Source organism: Vombatus ursinus, unplaced genomic scaffold (assembly GCF_900497805.2).
Source record: "Vombatus ursinus unplaced genomic scaffold, bare-nosed wombat genome assembly UNPS02014772.1, whole genome shotgun sequence".
Classification (NCBI taxonomy): domain Eukaryota; kingdom Metazoa; phylum Chordata; class Mammalia; order Diprotodontia; family Vombatidae; genus Vombatus; species Vombatus ursinus.
The window spans coordinates 9904615-9929700 of record NW_020954550.1 but is presented as its reverse complement, the minus strand read 5'-3'; the positions used below and the strand labels follow the sequence as shown (position 1 = coordinate 9929700).

The 25086-nt window shown below is 38.6% G+C and overlaps 2 protein-coding genes across 6 annotated transcripts in view; one reads left to right on the top strand and one right to left on the bottom strand.

The window, feature by feature from the left end:
* Window positions 1-3496, top strand: part of TRAPPC13 (trafficking protein particle complex 13) — a 37005-nt gene extending 33509 nt beyond the window's left edge. For 2 of the 4 annotated variants that reach the window (XM_027863467.1, XM_027863464.1), the window contains 3 exons: window positions 736-836; window positions 2809-2956; window positions 3132-3496. In XM_027863467.1, the coding sequence (XP_027719268.1) occupies window positions 736-836; window positions 2809-2956; window positions 3132-3239 (357 nt within the window). In that variant the 3' untranslated portion in view covers window positions 3240-3496. Of the gene's footprint in view, window positions 1-735; window positions 837-2805; window positions 2957-3131 lie in introns of all 4 variants that reach the window. The other 2 variants (XM_027863466.1, XM_027863463.1) reach the window with 1 other exon arrangement.
* Window positions 3497-8696: 5200 nt separating this feature from the next.
* SGTB (small glutamine rich tetratricopeptide repeat containing beta) overlaps window positions 8697-25086 on the bottom strand; it is an 84928-nt gene continuing 68538 nt past the window's right edge. For both annotated transcript variants that reach the window (XM_027863557.1, XM_027863556.1), the window contains exons 6-11: window positions 15716-15820; window positions 14310-14448; window positions 14141-14203; window positions 13057-13094; window positions 12606-12689; window positions 8697-8868 (exon numbers count right to left, since the gene is read on the bottom strand). In XM_027863557.1, the coding sequence (XP_027719358.1) occupies window positions 8757-8868; window positions 12606-12689; window positions 13057-13094; window positions 14141-14203; window positions 14310-14448; window positions 15716-15820 (541 nt within the window). In that variant the 3' untranslated portion in view covers window positions 8697-8756. The remainder of the gene's footprint in view (window positions 8869-12605; window positions 12690-13056; window positions 13095-14140; window positions 14204-14309; window positions 14449-15715; window positions 15821-25086) is intronic.

The following is a 25086-nucleotide window of genomic DNA, read 5'->3' as shown; positions in this document are numbered from 1 at the left end:
CTGTGAGTGTGGAATGTTGTGTATACTGTCAAATTTTGTTGATGGAACTGTCTTTTTCTCCTTTTTAAAAAAAATTCTGTATTACAAGTGATGACTGGACTGTAGGGGAGGGAAGAGATATATTTGAAGATAAAAGTGATGTAAAGACAAAATAAACCAATTAAAATGTAAAAATAAATAACATAATTTAAAAATTAAGGTAATTGGCATTAGCTATCACCTCATCTTTATTTGTTCCACAATCTTTCACATCACTCTGCTATCTCAGTGTGCCATAGTCACTACTAATATGTCTGTGAAAAACCATGATTTCCCCTCCCAATTGTTATGTGGTAAGAGTAGTGGTTTCTTCTTTCTAGTATTTTTATTAAGCACATGGAAGCAATAACACTTCTGAGAACCTTCCTAAAGCTCAATGCCATCTTCACCTGGTGCCCACATCCAAGCCATCTGCCAGGTTCTTCCTAACTGTTTGGCCATAGCCAGAATAAGTAACTTCTGGGCCCCTTTTCCCATTAAAGTAGCAGTGTCACAAAAGGTAGAGATGAGGGACCTACAGGAGAAAAATGAATTAAACTTTTAGAACTTTGATGCAACAGGATACCACCCTCTGAGATATAAACACCATATGACCTGGGCCATATCCTTGTTTGCATTGGTACTTTCATTGTGATGAGCTAACAGTATTCTGTATTAAATAAAATTCTGGGTTTTTTTCCCCTTCTTTTCCCTCAGGCCCCAGGTTATGGTGATGTTAGATTGTCTTTGGAGGCAATCCCAGATACTGTAAATCTGGAAGAACCTTTTCATATTACTTGTAAAATAACAAACTGCAGGTAATGTCTGTGTTCTGACTTTTTTCTCTTCAGAATATGTTTTTTATTTGGAAAATGCCTCTGTCCTTTTAAGTGTGGTCTTGGCAGATATCCTGTATGTTTTATTGAATGATGTTGAATCCTATGAACTTAGGCAGCTGAGAACTTGTTATCCTGTCTTAAGTGGCCAAAGAGCCAACATACCTAAAAAATATAACAGTAAAACAATGAGATGGAGTCCATATGCCACACTTGAAAATCATTTGCATTGCCTTACATTTTACGTAATTTCATCCATCCTCTGTATCCTGAAAGTTAAAACTAGACTGTCTTCCTGAGGTAGACAATCATATATCACACAGATTATAATGAATTGTTAAAGTTTTCATGAGGCACGTTATCTAATTTTTCATAAAGAAAAGCATGGTGTAACTACTAGATTATTAATTGGCTGTGTGACCTTAGGCAAGTCCATTATTCTTCATGTTTCTCAATTTCTCCACATGTTAAAATGATGATATCTTTCCAGGCTAGCCCACAAGAAGGCTCTGTGGTACAGTGAGTAGAGCACTGGGCCTGGAGTCAGGAAGACTCGATTTTAAATTTGGCCTCAAGACACATACTATCTGTGTGTCCCTGGGCAAGTCATGTAGCCTCTATCTGCCTTAGTTTCCTCAATTATAAAATAAGACTGATAATGATAGCAATAACCTCACAGGATTGTTGTGAGGATCAAATAAGATATTTGTAAAGCACTTAGCACGGTGCTTGGCACATAATATACACTTAATAAATGCTTGTTTCCTCCTTTTTTTCCACAAAAGGGAAGGAGAAAATGAAATAATGGATATGAAAATACTTTGAAAGGCCTCAGTGCTAAAATACTAGTTCATGGTGACAGTATTTGTTGTCAATTCTGTGAAGATATTTGGGTAATAATGTTCATCAGTGGATGATGTTCCTAACATTCAGAAATTGAAGTAATCTACAAACATCCCAAGAATCTCCCAAATCTGGGGTTTATAGCCCTTTAAAAGTATATCTCTAATAATAGAGGAACTATAAAAGTCAATAGTTTTAGTTTTTTTCAGAGTTACTATCTTAACGGGAGGTGATTCAGTGACAACATTTCTCTAAAAATCACTTGTCTAACATCTTAGGATATTATACCCAACTAGGTCATGGAAATTGAGTTTTAGACAACTGTTATTTATAAAAAGCACATTATAAAGCCATTTAAAATGAAACTTTAGTTGCAATATTGTGAGCAGTAGGATTTGCAGATGAAATATTATTAGTAATGATCAGACCTGAACACGATCCTATGATTCTTCATTTCTGGGCAGATACTTTCATGTATCTGCATGTCTGTGAGCCCTATCACTACAAATCTAGTCAGAGAATTGGATTAAACGTCAAAATGGCTTTTGGAACAGACCCAGATTGTCCTTTTTATTCCTGATGAAGAGCATTTAATAGAAACAGAAGAGCTAGAAAGCGGCAGGATTAGGCAAGAATTCTGAATGCCTTTCAGAGCAAGAGCAACGCTTTGAACAAGAGATGACTAGCACCAGGGGTTCAGTGCTGGAATTAAAACCAGAAAGTCCGGCATCCAGACGGACAGGTTACTTCAGATGCCGTTTTAAATCTGGAAATCAAGAAAAAGTGAAGATGATGGCAACTTGTATCTCAGGGAAAAGGAAGGAAAAGAGATGTGAAGGGGAGAGGAGAGGATTGAAAGATGTCCTTTTACATTTACAAACCAGTGCGTGAAGCCAGAATGTAAGACTTGATACAAAGCCAGGCAGCAACACTAAATCAAAGCCAGCAAATTGCCTTTTATTTCTGCAGCTTGTTTTCCTTTCTATTCCTGGGGAGGAAGTTTATTAAACGTAAGTTAACAGGAGCGCTAATTGAAACTGAAGAAATGTGCTACTCTAAGCCTTTCTGAAAGGTACTAGATTTATTCCTATTTTTCTGATCTCTCTAGCAGTGAAAGGACCATGGACCTGGTTTTGGAAATGTGCAATACAAATTCCATCCACTGGTGTGGAGTTTCAGGAAGACAGCTTGGAAAGCTGAACCCCAGTTCATCTCTTTATCTTGCCCTCACACTGCTTTCTTCTGTACAGGGACTGCAAGTATGTGACTTTTCTTTTTAGTAATGTCAAGTTTGTAGGCATAACATTCACCTTCAAATTGTAATCTAGATTTTGATAGCCACTTATACCAAGTTTTGTTCTTATTAATTCAGCCCTTTATACTCTTGACCAAGTAATGAAAACCCGCTTTCTTTCTCTTTTTTTCTCCCACCAGAGTGTCTCTGGCTTACGACTAACTGACACATTCTTGAAGAGAACATATGAATATGATGATATTGCTCAAGTCTGTGTAGTGTCATCAACCATTCAAGTAGAAGGCTAAAGAAAGTCTTTGGTCTTTGTGGTTTCTATGATATTTCTTTAAACAACTTTTTCTATTTTTTTTTAATCTGAATGTTAAAAATGTTTTACCATCAGGTTTTATTAGGAATATAAGCACATCACAAGTAATTTTATTATTATTTAAATTTCTTCCTTGAAATGGTAATGAGACTTTGGATATTCTAGACACAATGTTATAGTTTAAAGTCTCCGGACTGTGTCTTCTGCAAGACAATAAATTATAATTCTTCACATCTATATTTTCTGCAGTATTACCTCATTTGGACTCATTGTAGGTAGACCCCAGTTCCCTTCCTTTGTCAGAGGCTAGCACTTGAAAATGATGGGGCCTCACTAACAATGCAGCTGTAATTTTTCATTCAACTCTAGGTGGCAACCTAGGTAATAAAATGCTTTCACTTAGAAGGTTTATGGAATTCTAACTATTGTAGCTTATATAAAGAATTCATAACTGTTCTATTTAGCCTGCTTCTCCCTCTCTCCACTTCCACCCCTAACACCGTCCCCCCCAGCTTTTCAGAGTAGATAGAATTCTCAAGGACTGTGTTTAGAATGGCTGAGGCCTGTCTCCTTCATTTAATCTGTGATATTTACTACCTACATGTATAAGTGCTTGTCTAATAGGCTTAGAAATAATTGGGAATGTCAGGCAGTGCTTTTTATTTAAAACACATGAAGCTTTCTTTTTTCTCCTGATATTAACAATTTTGTCTTAGTCATAGCAACATGGTCAGAGTTGGTCAAGTTCCAACAGTTATTCCTCCCACAGTTGGGCCTTGTTATAACTGTGTGATAACTTAGTCTTCTTATTACTAAATAAGGAGTCCAATGGAATTTTCCCATCTCTCAAAGCCAGGAAATGATTTGCTGCAACCTAAAATCTACCACTCTTGCTACAATGATTTTCACCATTCCAATGTTGATATCTCTTATGTTTGAAGTCTGAGTGCTTCTTGTATTTATTTTCTTATGATAAATTGCCCCTTCATTATGTTTAATTACCAAACTTGCTTATCACTGTCACACAGCCAAAGAAAATGCTGAATATACGGTGCTATGAAGCTTTTTTGTGAAATAATAATGAAGCCATTTGAACAGTGTCAGCAAAATAAAAGTTCATACACCATTATGTAAAAAGCAGTACTAATTTGGCAAGCCAAAATAATTAAAAACTATACATACAATTTAAGTGTGTGGCTTAAATAATTTAAAAACATCCATTTGTTTTAAACGCATAAGTATTTATTAATTCCCATGACAAACTGTTGTTGGCCTAAAATGAAAGTGATTTCAGAACATGGTTTGCCACTTTAATTTGAATACTCCGTATGAAATGTCCTCAGTGTAAAATAAAGTGCAATTAGTTAAAATTATAAAGTCTTTTTCTTCCTCCTTCTCGGTGATTAAGATGAGTTAAATGACAGCAAAATCATGTAGCCAGTATAATTGGCACGTTAGTTTTTCATCATACATTTTCTCATGAAGGACCCTTTTGTTTTTTCCCAGATTCAAATGGAAAAGCATTTAATTTGTGGTGGTCACTTGGGAGTTGCTACATTGTTTGGTTTCAGGATTATAAAGCCTCTTCTGTTAATATACAAGTAATTGGACCCTCGCACAGTTTATACTTTCACTTGTAGTGTAACCCTGTAACATTTGATAATGCCATTAGTTAGAAAAGACAAGGACTTGTATTACACATAAACTGTAAAAGATAGGTATGAAACTCATTCTTTGCTGTGTGGTACATGAAATGGACATTGCCACCTAAGCACAAGTCAAGGATTACATACAACATCTTAATTAATACAACCATAACAGCAGAAATCTACTTAATGAAGTTGAGAAACTTTTTCTGAGTCTTTTACATCAATAGAGGGAATTAAACCTGGGGCTCCTGGAAATTCCTACATTAGTGATATCATAATTCTGGACACACCACCACCTCACCTCACAAAAAAATTTAATTGAATAAACAGTAATATATAACTTGATCAGAACAAGTTCCCATCTGGACATACAAAAACTGGGAAAGTTCAAGGGATGTTTTTGGAATCTTGAGCAGAAGGAAGGACTACAAAAATTTCACCCAGTAAATCAATAAGGGAGATTCTTCATCATGCATAAAGATGACAAGATGCCCAGCTCCTAAACTTGATGAGAGAGAGATAGAGGAGATTGTTTTGTGTAGCCAAATGTCCAAATAAATCACAAATCCTGAGGAGCAGACAAGAGCTAAGATTATATGATTTATATATCAAATTGAAAGTGTTTAATAAGATGAGAAATCTTAAGAAAGACGTCTTCAGAAGTCAAGAAGGGTTAAAAGCAGGAAGTAGAAATAGTTCCATCAACCAAATGCCCTTGTACTTCACATAAAACAAAGGTGATAGATGGAAACCACTTTCATACAGAACATCATAATTTGACTACAAGCACTAGAGAGAATAAAGAAATGAGGGTTTCAAAATATTTTTTAATGTGCTTGAAGAGTACTGCCACTAGTAAATCTAACATCAACAGCTGATATTTGCAAGGGTGATTAGTTATTCATTAAAATCAAATTGACTTCTGGCAAGAGGCCAGAGTCAAGCTACAGAGGTATCTCGAAGGCTAGTAAGGTTTCATGCGAGGTAATTAGGAGCAAACCAGGAGTACAAAGAATCTGGCCTTGAGCACACAAGATGTATTAGTTTGGGTAAAATACTTGAAGCCACTGAGTAACAACCAACCTCTTCTTTCAGTATTTCACATTCATAATACATTAAGACTCACCAAAGCAAGTTTGGTCATTGTCCTTCCCTTTCCCACTCTCATCTTCCCTGCTGGATAGGAGTATGGCTTTATACCTATTCCCCCTGCTTCATGAAGCCTAACTTTTAAAATATTTTGTTTAACTGCAGAAGAAGCTCTAGTCTTGTGGAAAGGGATAAGAGAAGGGTTATTTTTCAATCACAATAGAAAGAAGATCTGGGCTGAGACCTTTGGGAAGATCAGTGGTAGCAGATTTTCTGCAACCATAATCATACTATATTTTATCTGAATAGAGAGCTTAGTAGTCATAGCACCTCCAGGATGTTCCCTACTCCTACCCAGATGGGGTGAAGTCAGGATGAATAGAGGAGTGATCTTTGGCAGGGCTTGCCTCAGAGCAGAGAAAGGAGTCATTAGCATCAAGCCACTGTGCAAAGAGAACATCTGAGCCAATGGAGAAGCCAAAGGGAATCAACAGTGATGACGTCAAGCTGGGTGGATTGGATTAGGTTAAATTATTTCCTAGTATCTTTGTATTCCCCATACCTAGCACATACACATACCACATGTTTGATAAGTGTCAAGTTAAAAGAAGAAAAACCTTGCATTACCCCCAACACCGCCCCCCCCAAAAAAAAGGAACACAGAAAACTACTGGCTCTGATAGATTAGGAAAAAAAAACTGATGGGGGGAGGTGGAGTTAACCTTGTGATTAACACCATATTACAAAGTTACATTGAAAAGCTGATTTTCAGCAATCCTTTCTTCAGAAATGAGAAGTTGGATGGTGGAGGTAAGAATTTTGGATTGGTAACTGGGATACTCCAGAATAAGCTAAAAGGATGAAAATAGGAAACTACTGGCATTGACAGAAGATCTGAAAAATAAATTGATAAATGAAAAAAAAGAAATGAAGTGCTTGGTGATTCTCTCACAGGCCCTCTCTCATAATACTTATGAGATTTGTGGATTGACCCTATGTTATGACACTAGTGACCTACCCTGGGTGCAAGTAGTGACCTAAAGGGCATCAATCAGCAAATGTCTGGCTGGAAAAGGAGCAAGGGTAAAGGATAACAGATGGACCAAGCCATATTCGAACCCATGAAATGTAGAAAGAACTTAAACAAAAGTCTCTGACACATTGTGTAGCTCCTCTTTGAAGGGTCTCTAGAAGAACAAGGATAAAAATGTCACAGGATAAAAGAAGGCATAGTTGGGCTGTGATCTGTACCAACAGCAGGAATCAAGGAGGAGATCCCAGATAGGCTGATGTCTAGTGGCACACACAAATGTGAGGTTAACATGGGATTAAAACCCAGTCTAGTCCACTGTTTTAGCCACAGACCTCTTTAGTATTCTCATAACACCTTTACTCTTCTGATTATAGCATCCTGCATGGAGTGGAACACTTGTCATGTCTCCGATAAAGGTGATGGTTAAATTTTGTATTTGACAAGATACTTAAAAACAGAAGGTTGGCGTGCCAAACTAAGCTTAAGGAAGCAGATGATTGTATAAGCAAGCAATATTAGTCACAGATATCATTTATGATCCATCATAAAATTGCCAAGATCAAAAAACCAATGTTTATTAGAACATAATTAAATGCACTTAGAAAACCCTCAAGTACAAGCCATTGATTTATTTGAACCTAATATATATAATGACCCACGTTAAGTTTTTTGTTTTGTTTTTTGCCTGTGGTGAGGTTTCCAGTGGTAAAATTGTGCTAGTTAAATGATACCGTTACATAGCTGACTTATGTATCACCACAAAAGATTTCTAAGCATATTTCATTATGCACATTCATATATATGCATTTGTATGCATATTTATACAGAACACAGCTGGCCATGCAAATCCTACCAGTACCACATTGTGGGTAAGACGCTAAGGGCTGTTGTGTATAAAATCTAGGCATCCCATCCCCAGTTTCATTCTCTGTATCTCCCTCCTTCCTCTCAATCTCCATTCCAACCCCCCCCCCCCAACCCTGGCTCCTCAACCTTGTTTTTTTCCTTTTAAATTACCGTCTACTACTCCATGCTTTCCTTTTCACCAGCTCCTAGTTTTCTTCTCACCCATTACCATGAGCAATGCTTAATTAGCTGACACTGGTAACTATAGTCTGGATCCTCAGATCTGAGCAATGTCAGATTGGAACCCACCAAGAGTGAGGGCAAGCTGTGTTAGCCCTGGCTCTGTGCTGCTCGGGTGCAAATACAGTGCTTCTGGGACACAGAGCAAAGATGCCTGAACTTCAAATGAATAAGGTGGCATTGAAAAACCTTTCCTCACCCTTGCCCCAACAAGTATCTTAAAGGGATTCTGAGCCAATCCTTACCAACAAACAGACCTAGTGTTCAGTTAATGTTTCCTTCTGTGAAGAGGCCCTGACACAATACTAATACACAAGACAGAGACTGAAAATAGAATTTTGTCAACTATTATGTTGGTATCCTAGTTAACAAGGCTATTAAATACTCATTTACAAAGGAATCACTCTACGTACCATGATATGTTCAAGTCTGTGAGTGGTAAATGTATTTTCTAAACAGATTTGTTCTTAAAGAAACACACCAAGGGTTTTCTTTTCATCTCATTTCCAAGCAGCAGAGTTAAAATGGTGCCCTTTCTTTTTTTCTTCTCCCCCCCTCCCCCCCCAACTAACTACAGTAAACATGTCAGGCCTATAAAACCATTCACATTGTAGTTCTAGGAGGTGAGTCTCCCATCAAGTCAGGAGTGCTCTTCAGTGCTGCTACTGAAGGATCTACTCCGGACATGATTTCTCAGCTGCTCAATGAGCTCAGGATTCTGCTGCTGTATCTGCTGAGCAAACTGCTGTCCCCTGCAGCAAACAGATAGAAGGCAGTGAGAGCAGGGAAAATAACCCAAAGATATAGAACATATGCAAAAGGAAACGGAGACAAGACCGGAAACACAGTTGTGCAGAACATGCAAATGCTACCAATACCACACTGCAGGTACTGTGCTGGCCTCTCTGATGCTCAGGACACTCCAGGACCTAATTCTAAGCATCTTTCCTGGCTGCCTCCCATGCCCGGACTCTCCCCTCTCTCCTCCTCCTGGCTTCCCTGGTTTCCTTCCTCAGCTAATGTCCCACCTTCTGCAAAAAGCTTTTCTCAGTCTTGCTTAATGTTAATGACTTCCTTCTGAGACTACCTTCAATTTTATCTTACTTGTACACAGTTGTTTGTATGCTGTCTCCCCCATTAGACTGTGAGCTCCTTGGGGGCTGGGAACTTTCTTTTCTTCTCTTTTTATTCCCAGAACATAGTATACAACCTGGCACAAAGTAGGTGTTTATTAAATACTTAGGGACTTGACTGAAACTGCCCAAAATGAAAGCCTACAAAAGGAAAATTCATCTTCCCCAATAAAAAGCAAGTCGCTGTTGTTCAGCTGTGTCCAACACTTCATGAATTTGGGGTTTTCTTGGCAAAGATACTGGAGTGGCTTGCCATTTTCTTCTCCAGTGGATTAAGGCAAACAAGTTAAAGTAACTTGCCTAGGATCACACAGCTAGTGTGTGTCTGAGGCCACATTTGAACTCAGGTCTTCCTGATTCCAGGTCCAGTGCTCTATCCACTGAACCACCTAGCTGCCTCTGCTTAGGCCTGCTCCATTCCAGTCTTCTGGTGTAGAGTCCAAAACCGACAGCCAACACAGAGTGAAGGTTTGGCTGAAGTCCCTGGGCAAAATCAAGGTGCCCCCAGAAAGCATTTAGAACTGAGCAAACAGAAAAAACTAAGCTGTGAACTTAGAATTGGCACAGGACGACTGCAATATACTGGTGTACCCCAAGAGGGAACTGTTAAAGCCATAATGATGCCTGGGGTAGGCCTCATTTAACTATTGAGTTCGTTCTAAAAACTTTTTTTTTCTTTTGTACAGTATTTGACATCAGGACTAGTGTCACTTAAATCCTCATATTGGTAATAGTATCCATGAGAGAGTTGGGAAACTCATGCAGCATGCAGCTTTCCTTGGATAACAGCAGACATTTTTACGGAATTCTTTATGGGTTCAAAGTCTAACTGAGGTTAGTGCATATGTGTAACAGGTAAGGTTTACATAATTTATGATTAATATACTAATCATGCTATGAATGATAGATAAGTAAAATTTATATTAAATAAAATTATTTACTAATGTTAATTGCAATATGATGTCCAAAATCTCAAGGCCTATCTAGCAAAACCTACCACTAGGTAAAGTCTAAAAAAACTACCAAAACCTAGTGTACCCAGAAACATGCCCTGTGAACCATGGTTCTAAGCAGACGAACACGAGCAATGGAAAGAAATAGTGAAGCAGTTACACGACAGTGAGGCAGGACGTTTTTGAAGGCCTTCACTGGCTTCCTCCCAAAAGAGGACTAACTTCCACCTGGCTAACCACCAACCTAGCAATTAAACCCCTTCAGTCACAGGGAAAAAACAGCAAATTGAAGGAGAAGAGGCCATAAGGATACACAGATACACTGTACAAGCTGGCAATTCTGAGATAAAACTCTGTCAGGATTTCTGTTAAAAAGAATAAGCCAAGCAAAACTATGAAAGTTCAATATGTACTCTACAGGTCAAAATCTAGTAAAATCTAGTCCATAGGGTATCCTCACACCTTTCTATTCTAAGTTCTGTTCCTTGAATAAAATACACTGTTTTCTAGTAATCTTTACACTCAAGCTGGCATGCTTATGTGAGAAGAGGAGGGAAGGGGAAGGAAGAGAGGAAGGAAGATAGGGAAAGAAAGAGGAAGGGAGGAAGGAAGGAAAGAAGAAAGGAAGAGAGAGAAGGAAGGAAGGAAGGAAAGGAAGGAAGGAGAGGAGAGGAGAAAGAGAGAAATGGAAAGGAAGTACATATGTGTTTTTGAGCTAAAATTTCCCAAAGTAATTAATTGTATAAGACATTTTATATAATAATTTTATATAAGACATTATTTTATAAGACATACACCTCTATTTTCAAGGTAGAGCCCATGTGAGCAGAAATTGTTAAATGCAATCTGTCAAGATTTACTTCCATTAAATTAAAAAGATTCTAAGCTTGGAAGAACTGGGGAAGGAAATGCCAAACCACTCTAGTATCTTTGCCAAGAAAGCCCCATAATGGGGGTCACAAAGAGTGAGACACTACTGAACAACAACAACAGGCTTGAAAGACATCTGGAACATGTGTATGGAACACATCCAGAGGAGGTGGCTCGTTGTTAATTAGCATAGCTTCTTTTTTATTGATGAATTTATATTCTAGAGCAGACAGAGATCCTAGCTCAGCAACCTTTAGGATGCTCTGGAGAACAGGAGGGAAGGGAGGAAGACATTAACATCCTTATTTAAGAATCTAGGGAGCCACATAGTGACCGCATAATCAACAGTAAGGCATAGTAGCCTCAAGAACTAGGACCTCATTTTGAGAGCTGCCATGGGTTCTCTCCACATGTAATTAACCAATATGTGCATCAGTTTCTCCATGTGTAAAATGAGATAAACAAAATAATGCATGCAAAAATATTTCAATATGTTGTTAGAAACATAATAATTCACAGAATTCCTAATCATAGAGACAGAGCTAAGCAGAGAATTCAGACCTTTTGTCTCACTGTCCAGAACTAATAAACTCTAAACAAGAAATTCTAATGTGCATACTCCTTTTCAGCTTTGTTAACTCTGAAGACATGGAAGGTAATTAAAAACAATAATAGTAGTAATAGTAGCCTTTAAGGTTTATAAAGCATTTTATAAATACTAATTTTATCATCACAACTACTCTGGGAGGTAGGTACTACTATTATTTTCATTTTACAGATGAAGAAACAGAGGCACACAGAGGTCAAGTGACTTGCCCAGGGTCACAAAGCTAGTAAGTATCTGAGGCTGGATTTGAATTGACTCAGGTCTTCCAGGCTCCAGGGCTAGTGCTCTAATTACTGCACCATCTAGATGGGTAGTGAAGGTGACAAGGTGACACTAGTATCAGAAGTAAAGATCAAATAATAATAGGTGACATTTATATTGTGCTTTATATACCTCATATCAGTTGATTTTGACAACAACTCTCTGAGGCAGGAAGTTCGAGTTATTATTGACCCGTTTGCAAATGGGGAAAGTGAAATTAAATGAGGTAAACAGACTTGCCCAAGGTCACACAGCTAGCAGGTAGTAGAGCTGGGACTCTAAATTCCGCAGTTTCAAATTTGGTCCTATTTCAAACACAGCTAGGCCCCAGTGAGTACTAATGATGAGTCCCCTGAAATGGACACATTATCCAAATACACATGGCATTTTTCATTGGGCTGGAACCAATTACCATATTTTATAAAATTATAACTTTGAATAGTATGAATTTGAATTCATGGACCACTTCATGGGATTCATTATACACACTAACCAGGATGTTGCTATATCTATGTATATGTATATGTGTGTATATATATATATATATATATATATATACACCATACTGCTAAAAAAAATTATTTGGGAGTTTTACTTTACAGGCAAGGTGGGCTGAAGTTTCTCACAAAACACTGAAAAGGAATTCCCTTAAACATGACACTTACGCTTGGATGAGGCTGGACAGATCAGTCAGGCCTCCAACCCCAGCAGCAGGACCCCCAATGGCATTTGTCATCATTCCTGACATGCTAGAAAATGCAAGAAAGAAGTTATAGGGATGGTTACACATTCTCAACAAACTAGTAATAGGGTTTGGTGCCTGGGGAGAGTGAGGTGAACCCAAAGCATAGAGAGGAAGTTAGAGGACTAGAGGTGGATCATTTTGATTGAGAACTCCCCAAAAAAGATGAGTTCAGAGTAATTTCTGGCAATGGCTTAAAGTTCTTAATTTCTCAGATGCCTAGCTAACCCCCAAGTATGAAGGTAATATGGAATATGCTTTGTTTCTCTCTCCTCCCTCCTATTCTCTCTCTCTCTCTCTCCCTCTCCCTCTCTCTCTCTCTCTCTCTCTCTCTCTCTCCCTCTCTCTCTCTCTCAGAACATCCAAATACTCACAGTTGTTGAACTTGAGGATTCTGCATTAAACTCGCTGCCTGGAATAGACAGGAAATAACTCCCATTAAGTCAGAATTTACAAGCACATTTTAAAAAGTGGGGTGGAGGTAGAAAGCATAATGTGTGCATCTATATCTCATGGAATTTGATTATAATGTGCAAGATAAGTGGGTGTGGAAAGAAAGATAAGATACTGAGAAAATGGCACTGAGGAATTATGTTCCAAGGGCAGAGAGATTTTGGATAACACTATCATGCTCCAATGAAGGCAGTCACTTTATCGACTAGGTACCTGAGTCAAAAGGAATGAGAACAAATTAAAGATATGACCCAAAAAGCCCCTTGCATTAGAAGTGGCCCATTTGCCAATAAAAAGGGAGGTGGGGAGGGGGGGCACTTCAGTAGAATCCAAAGGTTTTATTTCTTTTCCTTAAATGTCTGAATGCTTGTTCAGATATACCATCCCATGTTCTGTTTTGGATGCATGCCCATTTTCTGCCTGGTACATTGGCAAAGGTTTGGACAATATTTATTATTTACAGCTATCAATCTGTAGATTACACTTCCTTCTTTATTTCCTGGCACTAAATTACAAGCACTGAGGAAAAACTCCCGTTTGCTTTATTACCAAAAAGATAATTGCTTGTCGAGTGTTGTCCCTGTTCAAGGCTCCTGAACTCAGTTGCAGCCTTTATCCCTAAAAATGAGCAGCGTAATCCAAGCCCCAGAATGAGTATCATTTATGTTCAGAAATGTCAGAATCAAGCAGCCAAGTGTAAACCTACCCACTTCTTGTTGTTGTTGGCAGGGTGGATTGGGGAAAGGCTCGGGGATGCTGAAATTGGATGATCAAAAAGTTAAATTGCCAGATCTTGCATTGCAAACGGTGCTTTAGGTGGGAAGGAGGAGGGGCAGCAGGATGGGATAAAAAGGGAAAATCTAAGGAAACCACTGTGGTAAAAACCTTCAGATATCTTTCTCCTAAATGCAGTCTTTACTTTCACTCATTGTATCATACTTTCTGTGAAGCAGACACTCAGCTACGAGAGCCATACCACAGAAGAAATCAAGCAAGTGTACTCACCATGCTAATGAAGGCTGGATTGTTGATCAAACTAGCCATGTCGAAGCTCAGTCCTGTTCCAGTCTGTAATGAAATTATGCCCCAAAATCACACACCCCCATTATAGTTTAAAACAAAGCATAGACATATCAGACAAAAATATTCCAGCGAGCTACCATGAATAACTTACAGGACTGGCCACCTCCCTCAATTTCTGCTCTGCTATTTTCAAATTAGACTTATAAGAATCATTTTCTGGGTCAAGATCCAGTGCTTTTTGATAACTTGTAATTGCTTCTTCATATTTATTCATGGCAGTGAGGGCCAGCCTGAGGAGAAAAAAGCAAATCAGGGTAGAAATCTAACATCATTCATTATTTTTTTTTTTAATGTCAACACATCACAAAATCTGTCCAAGGTTTCTATAATGCAAGGGATAGGAAAATGGATTACATCTGTGACTTCATTGGTACAGGGAACTCCAAGGTAAAGAACTTCCCCTTACCAATGCAAGTTGGCACCTTCCCTACAAGTTACAGTCTTAGAAAATTGCCTAGAGCACTGAAATTTAAGTGACTTGTGACTTGCCCAGAATCACACAGCCAGTATATCTCAGAGGCATAACTGAAATCCAGTCTTCCTGAACAGTTCTCCACCATACCACCTTGCCTTTTGTAATATCCAGTCCATATTAGAGTTGGACCTCACAACTTGGCTGGAGGGAAGGATTCTATGGCTACAGGAAATTGCAATCTAGCTCTTGGCCATTGAGGTATCATGCTCAGCAGACATCATCTCCATCTGTCCTTTCACTTTTAAGGGTGGTATTCTGCAAGTTTTGTTTTGTGGATCTCTAAATTAAGCTCTGCAAACACTGCAGCTGATTTAGATCCTTTTAATCGTACAGTTCCAGTATGTTAAACAATTTCCTGGGATGGACACTTTAAGGACTTTGGACTTGCTTCATGTTTTGCAGCAGAGAGAACAAACAAAAAGCTCTGAAGCACTGCTTTAAAAAAAAAAAAAGTAACTGAGTTATCAGTTCCCAGTATTCATCTCTATGCCATCAGCATAAACTGTGACCTAAGCAGGCGTTTATCCCATTTCAGCCCAGCTCCACCTAGTCAGGATCCCTTTATTGGATAGTCTTTACAATCACACTGAAAAACAAGGGCCAACTACCGGCATAATCCCTAAACTGGGCTGTTTGTTGATTCTGTTTTAAAATCAAACTAATTCAATTCTAGCCTGATTGGCCAGCCACAGCCTTTTGCCATTTGGACAAACTTCAGCACTCACTTAATACATTAATACAATACATAATTATTCATAGTGCCAGAAGGATTAGCACTAGAAGCAAAAAGCTATTTTCTACCAGTGTGCCAATACAAAGAGATCAGAGGCCCTAATTCTAATTCTAATTCTCTCACCTACAAACCACTGGGACTTAGATCAGTTCTTTTTCCCTTTCCGCAACTATATTAAATCTCCACATTAGTTCAGGGCATAAAATGTTAAATGATAAGTGAAGAACCATGTATGTAACAGCAGCAAAGAACTCCAAGACCAACTGGAACATCCTTCTAGAGAGCTTACCCCATTCTCCCATAGGCCTTGCTGTATTTGGAATCGATTTCTATCGCTCTCTCACAATCCTTTATTGCATCCGTGTAGTGACCTAGTTTGCTTTGGGCAGCAGCCCTAAAAGGAGAGAGAGAGGGGAGACAGAGAGAGGGCAGACAGAGACAGACAGACAAAGAGACAGACAGAAAGGAAGAGGAAAAGAGGGAAGGAGGGAGGGAGACAGAGATAGACAGACAAAGGGAGAGAGAGAAGAAAAGAGGAGAGGAGAGGAAGGGAAAGGAGAAGAGAGGAGGGGGGAGAGAGGGAGGGAGGGAAGGAAGACAGACACACAGAGATAGAAAGGGAGAGAGAGGAGGGGAGGGAGACAAAGAGAGAGAGACGAAGAAGAGAGGGAAAGGAGAGGAGAGGAAGGGAGTGGGAGAGAGAGAAAGAGAGAGTGTAGGAGGGAGGAGAGAGAAACAAAAATTTTTATCACCATCCTTAGAGACATAGATTTGGATCTTCAGAATCTTACAGATAGAATACTTTTTTTTTTTATTTTAACAGTACAGAGTAGTTTTTTTCCTGACCCAAACTGACTGACAATAAAATCAGAAATAAAATAATTCTAAGAGTCTTACACTGTCAAGCAACCATATCAATTGTAAAAATACATACACTAAATAAATAAATGCTGTTATTTCATTTTCAAGGAAGTTTCGGTGTTGCATCCCAAGGGCATTAAGGATCTAGAGGTCCTGTGAGGACACAGAAACATTGAGAAGGAACACAGAGGGCAGCAGAGAGCCACATTTCTAGCTCCTTCACTGGTGGGCACAGTCAGTGGGTCAGTCCTAGGGGTGCATACAGTTAGCCCATAAGCCAGCACTGGGACACAGGACTCATGCTCCATACCCCCTTACACCTGCACCAGATGTGTGAGATGGCTGGCCATCAGACTCTAAGGAAGAGCAGGCACAAAAATAGTATCTTTGTGTTTAGTAGCTCTTGAAACTGAGAGCGCACCACCACAAAGGAAGAGGAGGTTTGAAATGACAATGCCAGGCAGAAGATAGAGGTCGAAAGTAGAAGAACTGGTTTAAGCATGAAGCAAGCTAGAGTAATTAGTTCAAGGGGCAAGGAGGTCAGAGGCAGCTGGAAGCGAATCCTGCAAAGTCAGTGCAAGACTGCGTTTTCGATGCCCTCAAATGATCCTTGAAGCCCTGTCCCTTCTGATTTTAAAGCACACACAAAAATGAAATTGAAAATACCAAGAAGTCAGGGTCAACAGAGAATATAAGGAGGTCAATAGGGTGTGACTGTACGGGGCTTTCACTTCTCACTTTATGCACCCTGTATTGCATATAAAACAGCTCCAGCAACTGAGAAGTACTTTATAAGTACTGCTACTAACAAAAAGCACCCTTCATAACAGAAACAAATAAACAAACAAAAAAAAAAACTTTAGAATTGAAGATTAGAATTTCTAATAGGAACATAAGATTTTAGAGCTGGAAGTAACCCTCATGAGTATCTCCATTTCCCATCTCCAAGCCTTTGCACTAACCATCCACTATGCCTGCCATGTACTCCTTCCTTACCACTTTTCAATACAGTCCCTCTCTTCCTTTAAGAGGCAGCTCAGACACCATGTTCTTCCTGCTTGTAGCCTTTCTTGATTCCTCCAGCTGCCAATGCTCTCTCTCCAACAGTAACTCGTATTCAACTATTTGCATGTGTATATATATATACACACACACATATATTCATGAACTTTATATTTATGCTGCATACATTTTTACATACACATTATGTAGAATGTAAGCTCATTTGCAATAGGGATGTTCCACTCTTTGTACTTATATCCTCAGAGCCTAGCACAGTACCTGGCACAAAACAGGCACTTAATAAATATTTTGATTGATTGATCATCTAGCCCAACCCTCTCATTTGATTTATTTTTTTTGTAAGGCAATCGGGGTTAAGTGACTTGCCCAGGGTTGTGGTTTGTCCTTCATTCTCAAAGAGGACCATAACATGATGCCATGACTTGCAAGTGAATTGGATTTAAGTGAGGGAGGGCTGTGCAAAGTCACCAGCCTCTCACTCTCTCCTCCAGAGCCATCTGGGTCCAGTGACCCACACAGCTAGTAAGTGTCAAGTGTCTGAGGTCACATTTGAACTCAGGTCCTCCTGACTACAGGGCTGGTGCTCTATCCACTGTGCCATCTAGTTGCCCTACTCATTTCATTTAGATGAAAAAATTGAGGCCCAGTGAGGTGCCAAAGACGCAGGTTATAAGTAGCATGGCCAAGATGTGAAATCAGATCTCTCTAGCTTCAAATCCAAGGCTCTTTCAAATACATCAGACTTCCCTATTCAAGGATTTTTCTCTGTTAATTAATACATAGAGCACAGTGTAAAGGGGGTTGGATTGGAGCACAAACTACAGAGGCTATTTCAGAGCTCCCCTGGTAACTTCCACAGACACACTTGGGACAATTCAACCCTGATTTGCCAGTTTGGTATGACATAGTAAACTTTAGATCAAGGATTCTTAACCTCAGGTCCATGTACCTCCAGAACCATAGACAGATTTCAGGAAGCTTGTGAACTTGACTGGGGAAAAAAATTACATCTTTATTTTCTACTGTTTAGTTGTTTTTCAGTTATTTCTGACTCTTTGTGACCCCATTTGGGGTCTTACTGGTAAAGATACTGGAGTGATTTGCCATTTCCTTCTCCAGCTCATTTGACAGATGGGAAAATGGAGACAAACAGGTTTAAGTGACTTGCCCAGGGTCACACAGCTAGTGTATAAGGCCAGATTTGAACTCAGGAAGATGAGTCTTTCCGACCCCAGGCCTGGCATTCTATCCACTGTGCCACCTAGCTGCCCTTCTTTATTTTCATTAACCTCTAAATGAAACTTAACATTTCTTTCAATTGCTTAAAAAAATATTCTGAAGACTCTATAGGCTTCACCAGATTACTGAAGTAGTACGTGACACAGAAAAAGTTTAAGAACCCCTGCCCTAGATGGTCCCTTTGTCCTTCACTCCATGAGAGCAAAAAGAAGGGTAGGGAGGCTGGATCTGAGTATTGGCCACTCATTGAGTTTTAGAGAAATTCTTATCATTTTATGTTATGAAAGCATATTCCTATGCTTTCTAATATTTTTAATAGGAATGCGTGTTATATTTTGTCAATGTATCTTTTGAGATAATCATATGATTTCTGTTGGTTTTGTTATTACTATGGTCAATTATGCTGATAGTTTTCCTAATACTGAAACAGTCCTGTATTCCTGGTATAAATCTTCCCTAGTCATAGTATATGATTCTTGTAATATATTGCTGTAGTCTTTTTGTTAGTATTTTATTTAAAATTTTTGCATTAATGTTCAATAGGGAAATTGGTCTATGATTCTCTTTCCCTGTTTTGGCTCTTCCCGGTTTAGGTGTCAGCACCATATTTGTGTCATAAAAGGAATTTGGTAGGACTCTGCCTATTTTTCCAAATAGTTTTGGATTGGGATTAATTGTTCTTTAAATGTTTGATAGAATTCACTTGTGAATCCATCTGGTCCTGGGGATTTTTTTCTTAGGAAGTTCATTGATGGCTTGTTCAATTTCTTTTTCTAAGATTGGGTTATTTAAGTATTTTATTTCTTCTGTTAATCTGGGTAATTTATATTTTTGTAGAAATCCATCCATTTCATTTAGACTGGCAAATTAATTGGCATATAATTGGGTAAAATAGCTCCTAACAATTTTCTTAATTTCCTCTTAAATGGTGGTGAATTCACTCCTTTCATTTTTGATAGTAGTAATTTGGTTTTCTTCTTTCTTTTTTTTTAATCAAGTTAACCAATCATTTATCTATTTTATTGGTGACTTCATAAAACTAGCTCCTAATTTTATTTATTTATTAGTTCAATGGTTTTATTTTCAATTTCATTCATTTCTCTTTTGATTTTCAGGATTTCTGATTTGGTATTTTATTGCAGATTTTTAATTTGTTCCTTTTCTTGTTTTTTTTTTTTTTTAAGTTGCATACCCAATTCATTGATCTGCTTTTTCTCTCTTTTATTGATGTAAACAATTAGAGATATAAATTTTCCCATGAGTACCACTTTGGTTGCATATCATAAATTTTGATATGTTGTCTCATTGTTGTCATTTTCTTTAATGAAATTATCAGTTGTTTCTATGATTTGTTCTTTGACCCACTTATTTTTTAGGATTAGATTATTTAATTTCCAATTAATTTTTAATTTCTATTTCCATTGTCCATTACTGAATGTAATTTTTATTGCATTGTGATCTGAAAAGGATGCATTTACTATTTCTGCCTTTCTGCATTTGGTTGTGAGGTTTTTATGTCCTAACATATGGTCAATTTTTATGTAAGTGTCATGTATTGCTGAGAAAAAGGTATATTCCTTTCTATTCCCATTAGATTTTCTTCAGAGATCTATCATATCTAACTTTTCTAGAATTTTATTCATCTCCTTAACTTCTTTTTTGTTTATTTTTTGCCTAGATTTATCTAGTTCTGAGAGGGGAAAGCTGAGATCCCCCAGTAGTATAGTTTTATTATTTATTTCCACCTGTAACTCATTCAACTTCTTCAAAAATTTGGATGCTATACCATTTGGTGCATATATGTTTAGTACTGATGTGATTTCATTGTCTACGGTACCTTTCAGCAAGATATAGTTTCCTTCCTTATCTCTTTTAATTAGATCTATTTTTGCTTTTGCTTTGTCTGAGATCATGATTGCTACCCCTGCTTTCTTTGCTTCAGCTGAAGCATAATAAATTCTGCACCAGCCTCTTATCTTTACCCTGTGGGTATCCTTCTGCTTCAAATATGTTTCTTGTAGGATTCTGGTTTTTAATCCATTCTGCTATCTATTTCTATTTTGTGGGTAAATTTATCCCATTCACATTTATAGTTATGATAGCTATGTGTTTCCCTCCATGCTATTTTTCCCTTGTTTATCTCCCTCTCTCTCTTACCCCCCTATTTCCCTCCTCACAAGTATTTTACTTCTAATCACCACCTTCCTCAATCCACTCTCCCTTTTATCAGTTCCCCTTCTTCCTTCTATTATCCCCTTTTTACTTCCTTATAGGGTAAGATAGATTAATGTATCCAACTGAGTGAGTATATTATTCCCTTAGTGAGTTTTATAAAGCAATAACTCCATCCTCTAGCTCTCTCTCATCCTTTGACTCTTCAATTGACATCTGGAATTTCCCATGAGGTATTGGGGGGAGAGGGAGGGAGCAGCAAAATAACTGCTCCTCCAAGACTGCCAGCACAGTGGTGCAGTCAGGCAAGGCTGAGTCAGAGTCCCTAGCTGCCTCTTCTGCTTTGGACTGCTTTGCTTAATTACAGTGAGTGAATAATAATTCTGAGATGGATTTTTTTCAGCCTCAGAAGCTAGCCTCATGAGTTTGCGAGGTCATAGTTCCAAAGTTGCTCAGGTAGTGCCAGCCACACTACAGGAGGTGTCTGCCACATCCATTATAGTGCTTCCTGAAGGAAAAGAAGACCAGTAAGAGGAAGATGAACCCAAGTGCTGTCCTGGCTTTGCTGACAATCTGGACTTTGAGGGAGACAGTGCAAAGCCAAGGTGAAATATAAACACCTATTCAGCAGTACAGCAAACATGTTTAGATATGTCTCCATTTTCTAGGAAAGTCTCATAGTAGTTATATTATTGGTGCTGTTTGTTTTATGTTTTTTTTGTCAATGTGAACTTTTAAGTCTGTATTAAGCCTTCATTGATTTTGGGTGGAGAAAACAAATAGCTGTCCCATACCTGACTTATGTTGTATACTGAGTACCTTTTTTCCCAATTTGATAAGACCTTGGACATAGACCAAAGCCTAAGTTTTACTTAATTTTTGCCAAGGTTCTGAGATGGGGGTGTAAAGAGCCAAAAAATTAAAGAAAAATCTAGACTTTCTCTTAAGTAAATCAAGTCCCCCAATTTTAAACCTGGTCAGTGCATGCCTGGGTTACAAAGCTGAGGGGGCTCCTTGGTGAAGATGAAGAGGCCAGGTATCCCAGACACCCTAGACCTGGCATTGGTTGGAATTATTACAACAGGATCATAAATTTTTGAGATGAAAGTGTCCTTAAAGACTAGTCCAAACCTGTCATTTTAGAGGTAAGGAAAATGACAGCAAGAGTTTAAGTAACTTAACCAAAGTCATTTAGATAGTAAATGGCAGAGGTAAGATTTGAAGCCAAGTTCTTTAACTTCAAATCCAGTGTTCTTATTCTACCAGACTCCAAAGAGTCCCTTGATTCTGCCTCCTCAGTCATAAAAGTAGCTTTCATCAGAAAATGCATGCCACTTTTTAATCATTGGCATCCTGAACAATTATATGACATATAAAGTACCTCACTGTCACACTGATTGAGGTGAAAAAGAGAATATGCAAAGAAAAAAAAGAGAGGCAGTCCATCTATGCTAGGTGAGATCCATGACCTAACATTCTACCAGGGAGGTAGGTCCACTAGGCAGGGGCAGCTATCAAGAATGAAATCATGATATAAAATTATGCGACATACCTCAATAACATGGAATAAAGGCATAGATGGTATGCTTATCAAATCTGCAGATGACGCAAAACTGGAAGGGAGAACTAATCCACTGGATGACAGAATCAGGTTCCCAAAAGACTTCAATAGGCTAGAAATTTGAAGTTAATTTAATAAAGTAAAATAAATAAAAAGGCCAAGGCATATATTTGGGTTAAAAAACTTTACAACAAGGTTAACTTTACAACTACAAGATAACAGAGGCACGGACAGACAGCAGCTAACATGAAAAAGATTTAGGGGTTTTAGAAAAATATAAGCTCTCTGGAGGCAGCATCTGTCTCATTTTTATCTTTTGCCATCTTCAATGACTAGATATAATCAGGCCTTATAATTAGTTAATTGATTAATAATGGTCTTAAGCCATTCCTAGTAAGTGCTCATTGAATTGAATTGACCATAAGCCCTATACGAAAGACAGTATGACACAGCAGCCCAAACAGCTATTTTGATCTTGGACTGCACTGAGAGACACAGAATCTTGAACAAGGAAAGTGAGGATCCTGCTATCCTTTTACCTGGTTATAGCACATCTAACATAGTGTGTTCAGTTCTGGCTGCCATATTATAGGAAGGACATGGACAAGGGTTACCTAGGTAATGAAAGGTCTTTGAGATCATGCCATAAGAAGATCATTGGAAGAAAATAAGGATGTTTAACCAATTAACATGGGGATTGGGGAGTGGGTTGGGTTGGAATACAACTGTCTTAAAGTGTTTGAAGAACTACCAGTGTTGAAGAGAGATTACATTAGTTCTTGGCCTCAGAAGGAAGAAGGGTAGATTTAAGCTGAACAGAAAAAGGAAAAACTTTCAAACAATGAGAGCTATCCAAAAGTAGAATGAGTTGTCTTTAGAGGTGAGTGGGGGCTTCAATCAAAGGCTAGATGGCTAATTTTCAGGCACACTGGTAGAAAAGGTTCCTTTTCAGGTAGAATACTTACTCGCCGTGTGACCCTGGGCTTAACCCTGTTTGCCTCAGTTTCCTCATCTGTCAAATGAACTAGAGAAGGAAATGACAAAGCGCTCCGAACCTTTGCCAAGAAAACCCCGAATGGGGTGATGAAGAGTCATCTTGACTGAGCAACAATAACAACAAAAAGATGGGCAACGTGAGAACTAGCACTGGAGACCAGCTAAAGTTGGTACATAAATGTGATGGAACACTGTTGTGCTATAACAGATGATGAAGGAGGGGGTTTCAGAGAAACCTAGGAAGACACATATGAATTGATGCAGAATAAAAAGAATCAAGAGAACAATTTAAACAGTGACAACAATATGGTAAAGACAAACAACTCTTAAAGAATTAGGAACTCTGATCAGCATAACCAGGAAGCCAGAGGACTAATGATAAAACATGCTAGCAACCTCCTAATAGAGAGGTGAAAGAGCGCATAAGGAGATATTTTCTTGGACATGGCCAATGACGAAATTTGTTTTCCTTTACTTTTTATCAATTTCATGGGTTTTGTTTGTCTTTCATTCATAATGGAGAAGTGGGGTGGGGGTGGTAGAAAGGTGAGAAGGCAGATTTTTGCTGATTAAAAAATATTATAATAAAAAAAAACAAAGTTACTTCTCAACATTCTCTCTTGGGTACTAGATATCCAGGAAGATGGCTTCCTCCTATGAAGTGATGCTGCCCTAGATGTTTCTCCATTGCAGCAAGGACCATAAAAGGAAGAAGCTATCTTTCCACTAAATACTTACTGACTTTGCCATTAATGAAAGAGAAGGGGACCCTTCTGAAAGTTCTGCAGAGAAGCCCTGAATTTTTATCTATATCCACTTTTTGCATTTCATCTTCAGGATTGTGAGCAGTCCTCAAAACCAGAAAAAATACTTTACTGATTTCCCACACTGTACTTTGGCCTCTATGACATTCTTAACCAATCTCTTCCCCCAAACCCACACATAACATCACCACCATCACCACCCTCCCCCCACCAAAAAAAAAAAAAACACAACCCACAACTGCTTTCCATCAGCAATTTAAGAAACATTACTCCGGTTTTGTTCCACTTTTTCCCTTCTTTCACTTCACCCACATGCATTCTTTTTCTGTTGCCCTGGAAAAGTTTACAACTGCCCACACAATGAACCATCTCCCTTCCTTCTTTCAAATCTTTCTTCATGGATCACTTCCTCCAGGGATCTATTCTAATCTCCCTAAGCATAGTTGAGAAACAACAAAGCAGATGAAATACCATCCATTCCCACCCCCAGTTCCACATTTATCAGCCTCCTCTGAATGTGCCTGCCCTTCTCTCCCTCTTGATCATGACTCATGCATCTCTCAAATTAAGAGGTGAGACCACTCTTCGGAGACTATGTATAATCCTGCTTCCTATATAGCATCTAGCACAAGGCTTCCTGTATAAATACTAGATTAAGTATAATAGCTCAATTATTCACTAAGCTCTGTGACCACACCATAAGAAGCTGAGCAAAGGAGTTTTGAGATACCTGTGAATATAAAACACTACATGAAACACAAACCAAGTCAGAGAACAGACTATGTATTCAAACAGCAAGAAGAGGGCTGTGAACAGGGGTGCCAATTCTCAGGAAGGAGGCATCTGCCAAAACCCTTCCGAGAACAGGGCACGCATGCTGGGTTAGGGAGGGGTATAAAGGAGCTGACTAAGTACTGACCAGCAGGTACATGCTGTGGAATTTCCACCCCAGCCTGGGTTGGATTCCCTCCATATTGCAGACTAGGCAAAGTTCCATCCTGCAGGGTTAATGTGCATTTACTGAAGGTCTGCTATGTGTACAAC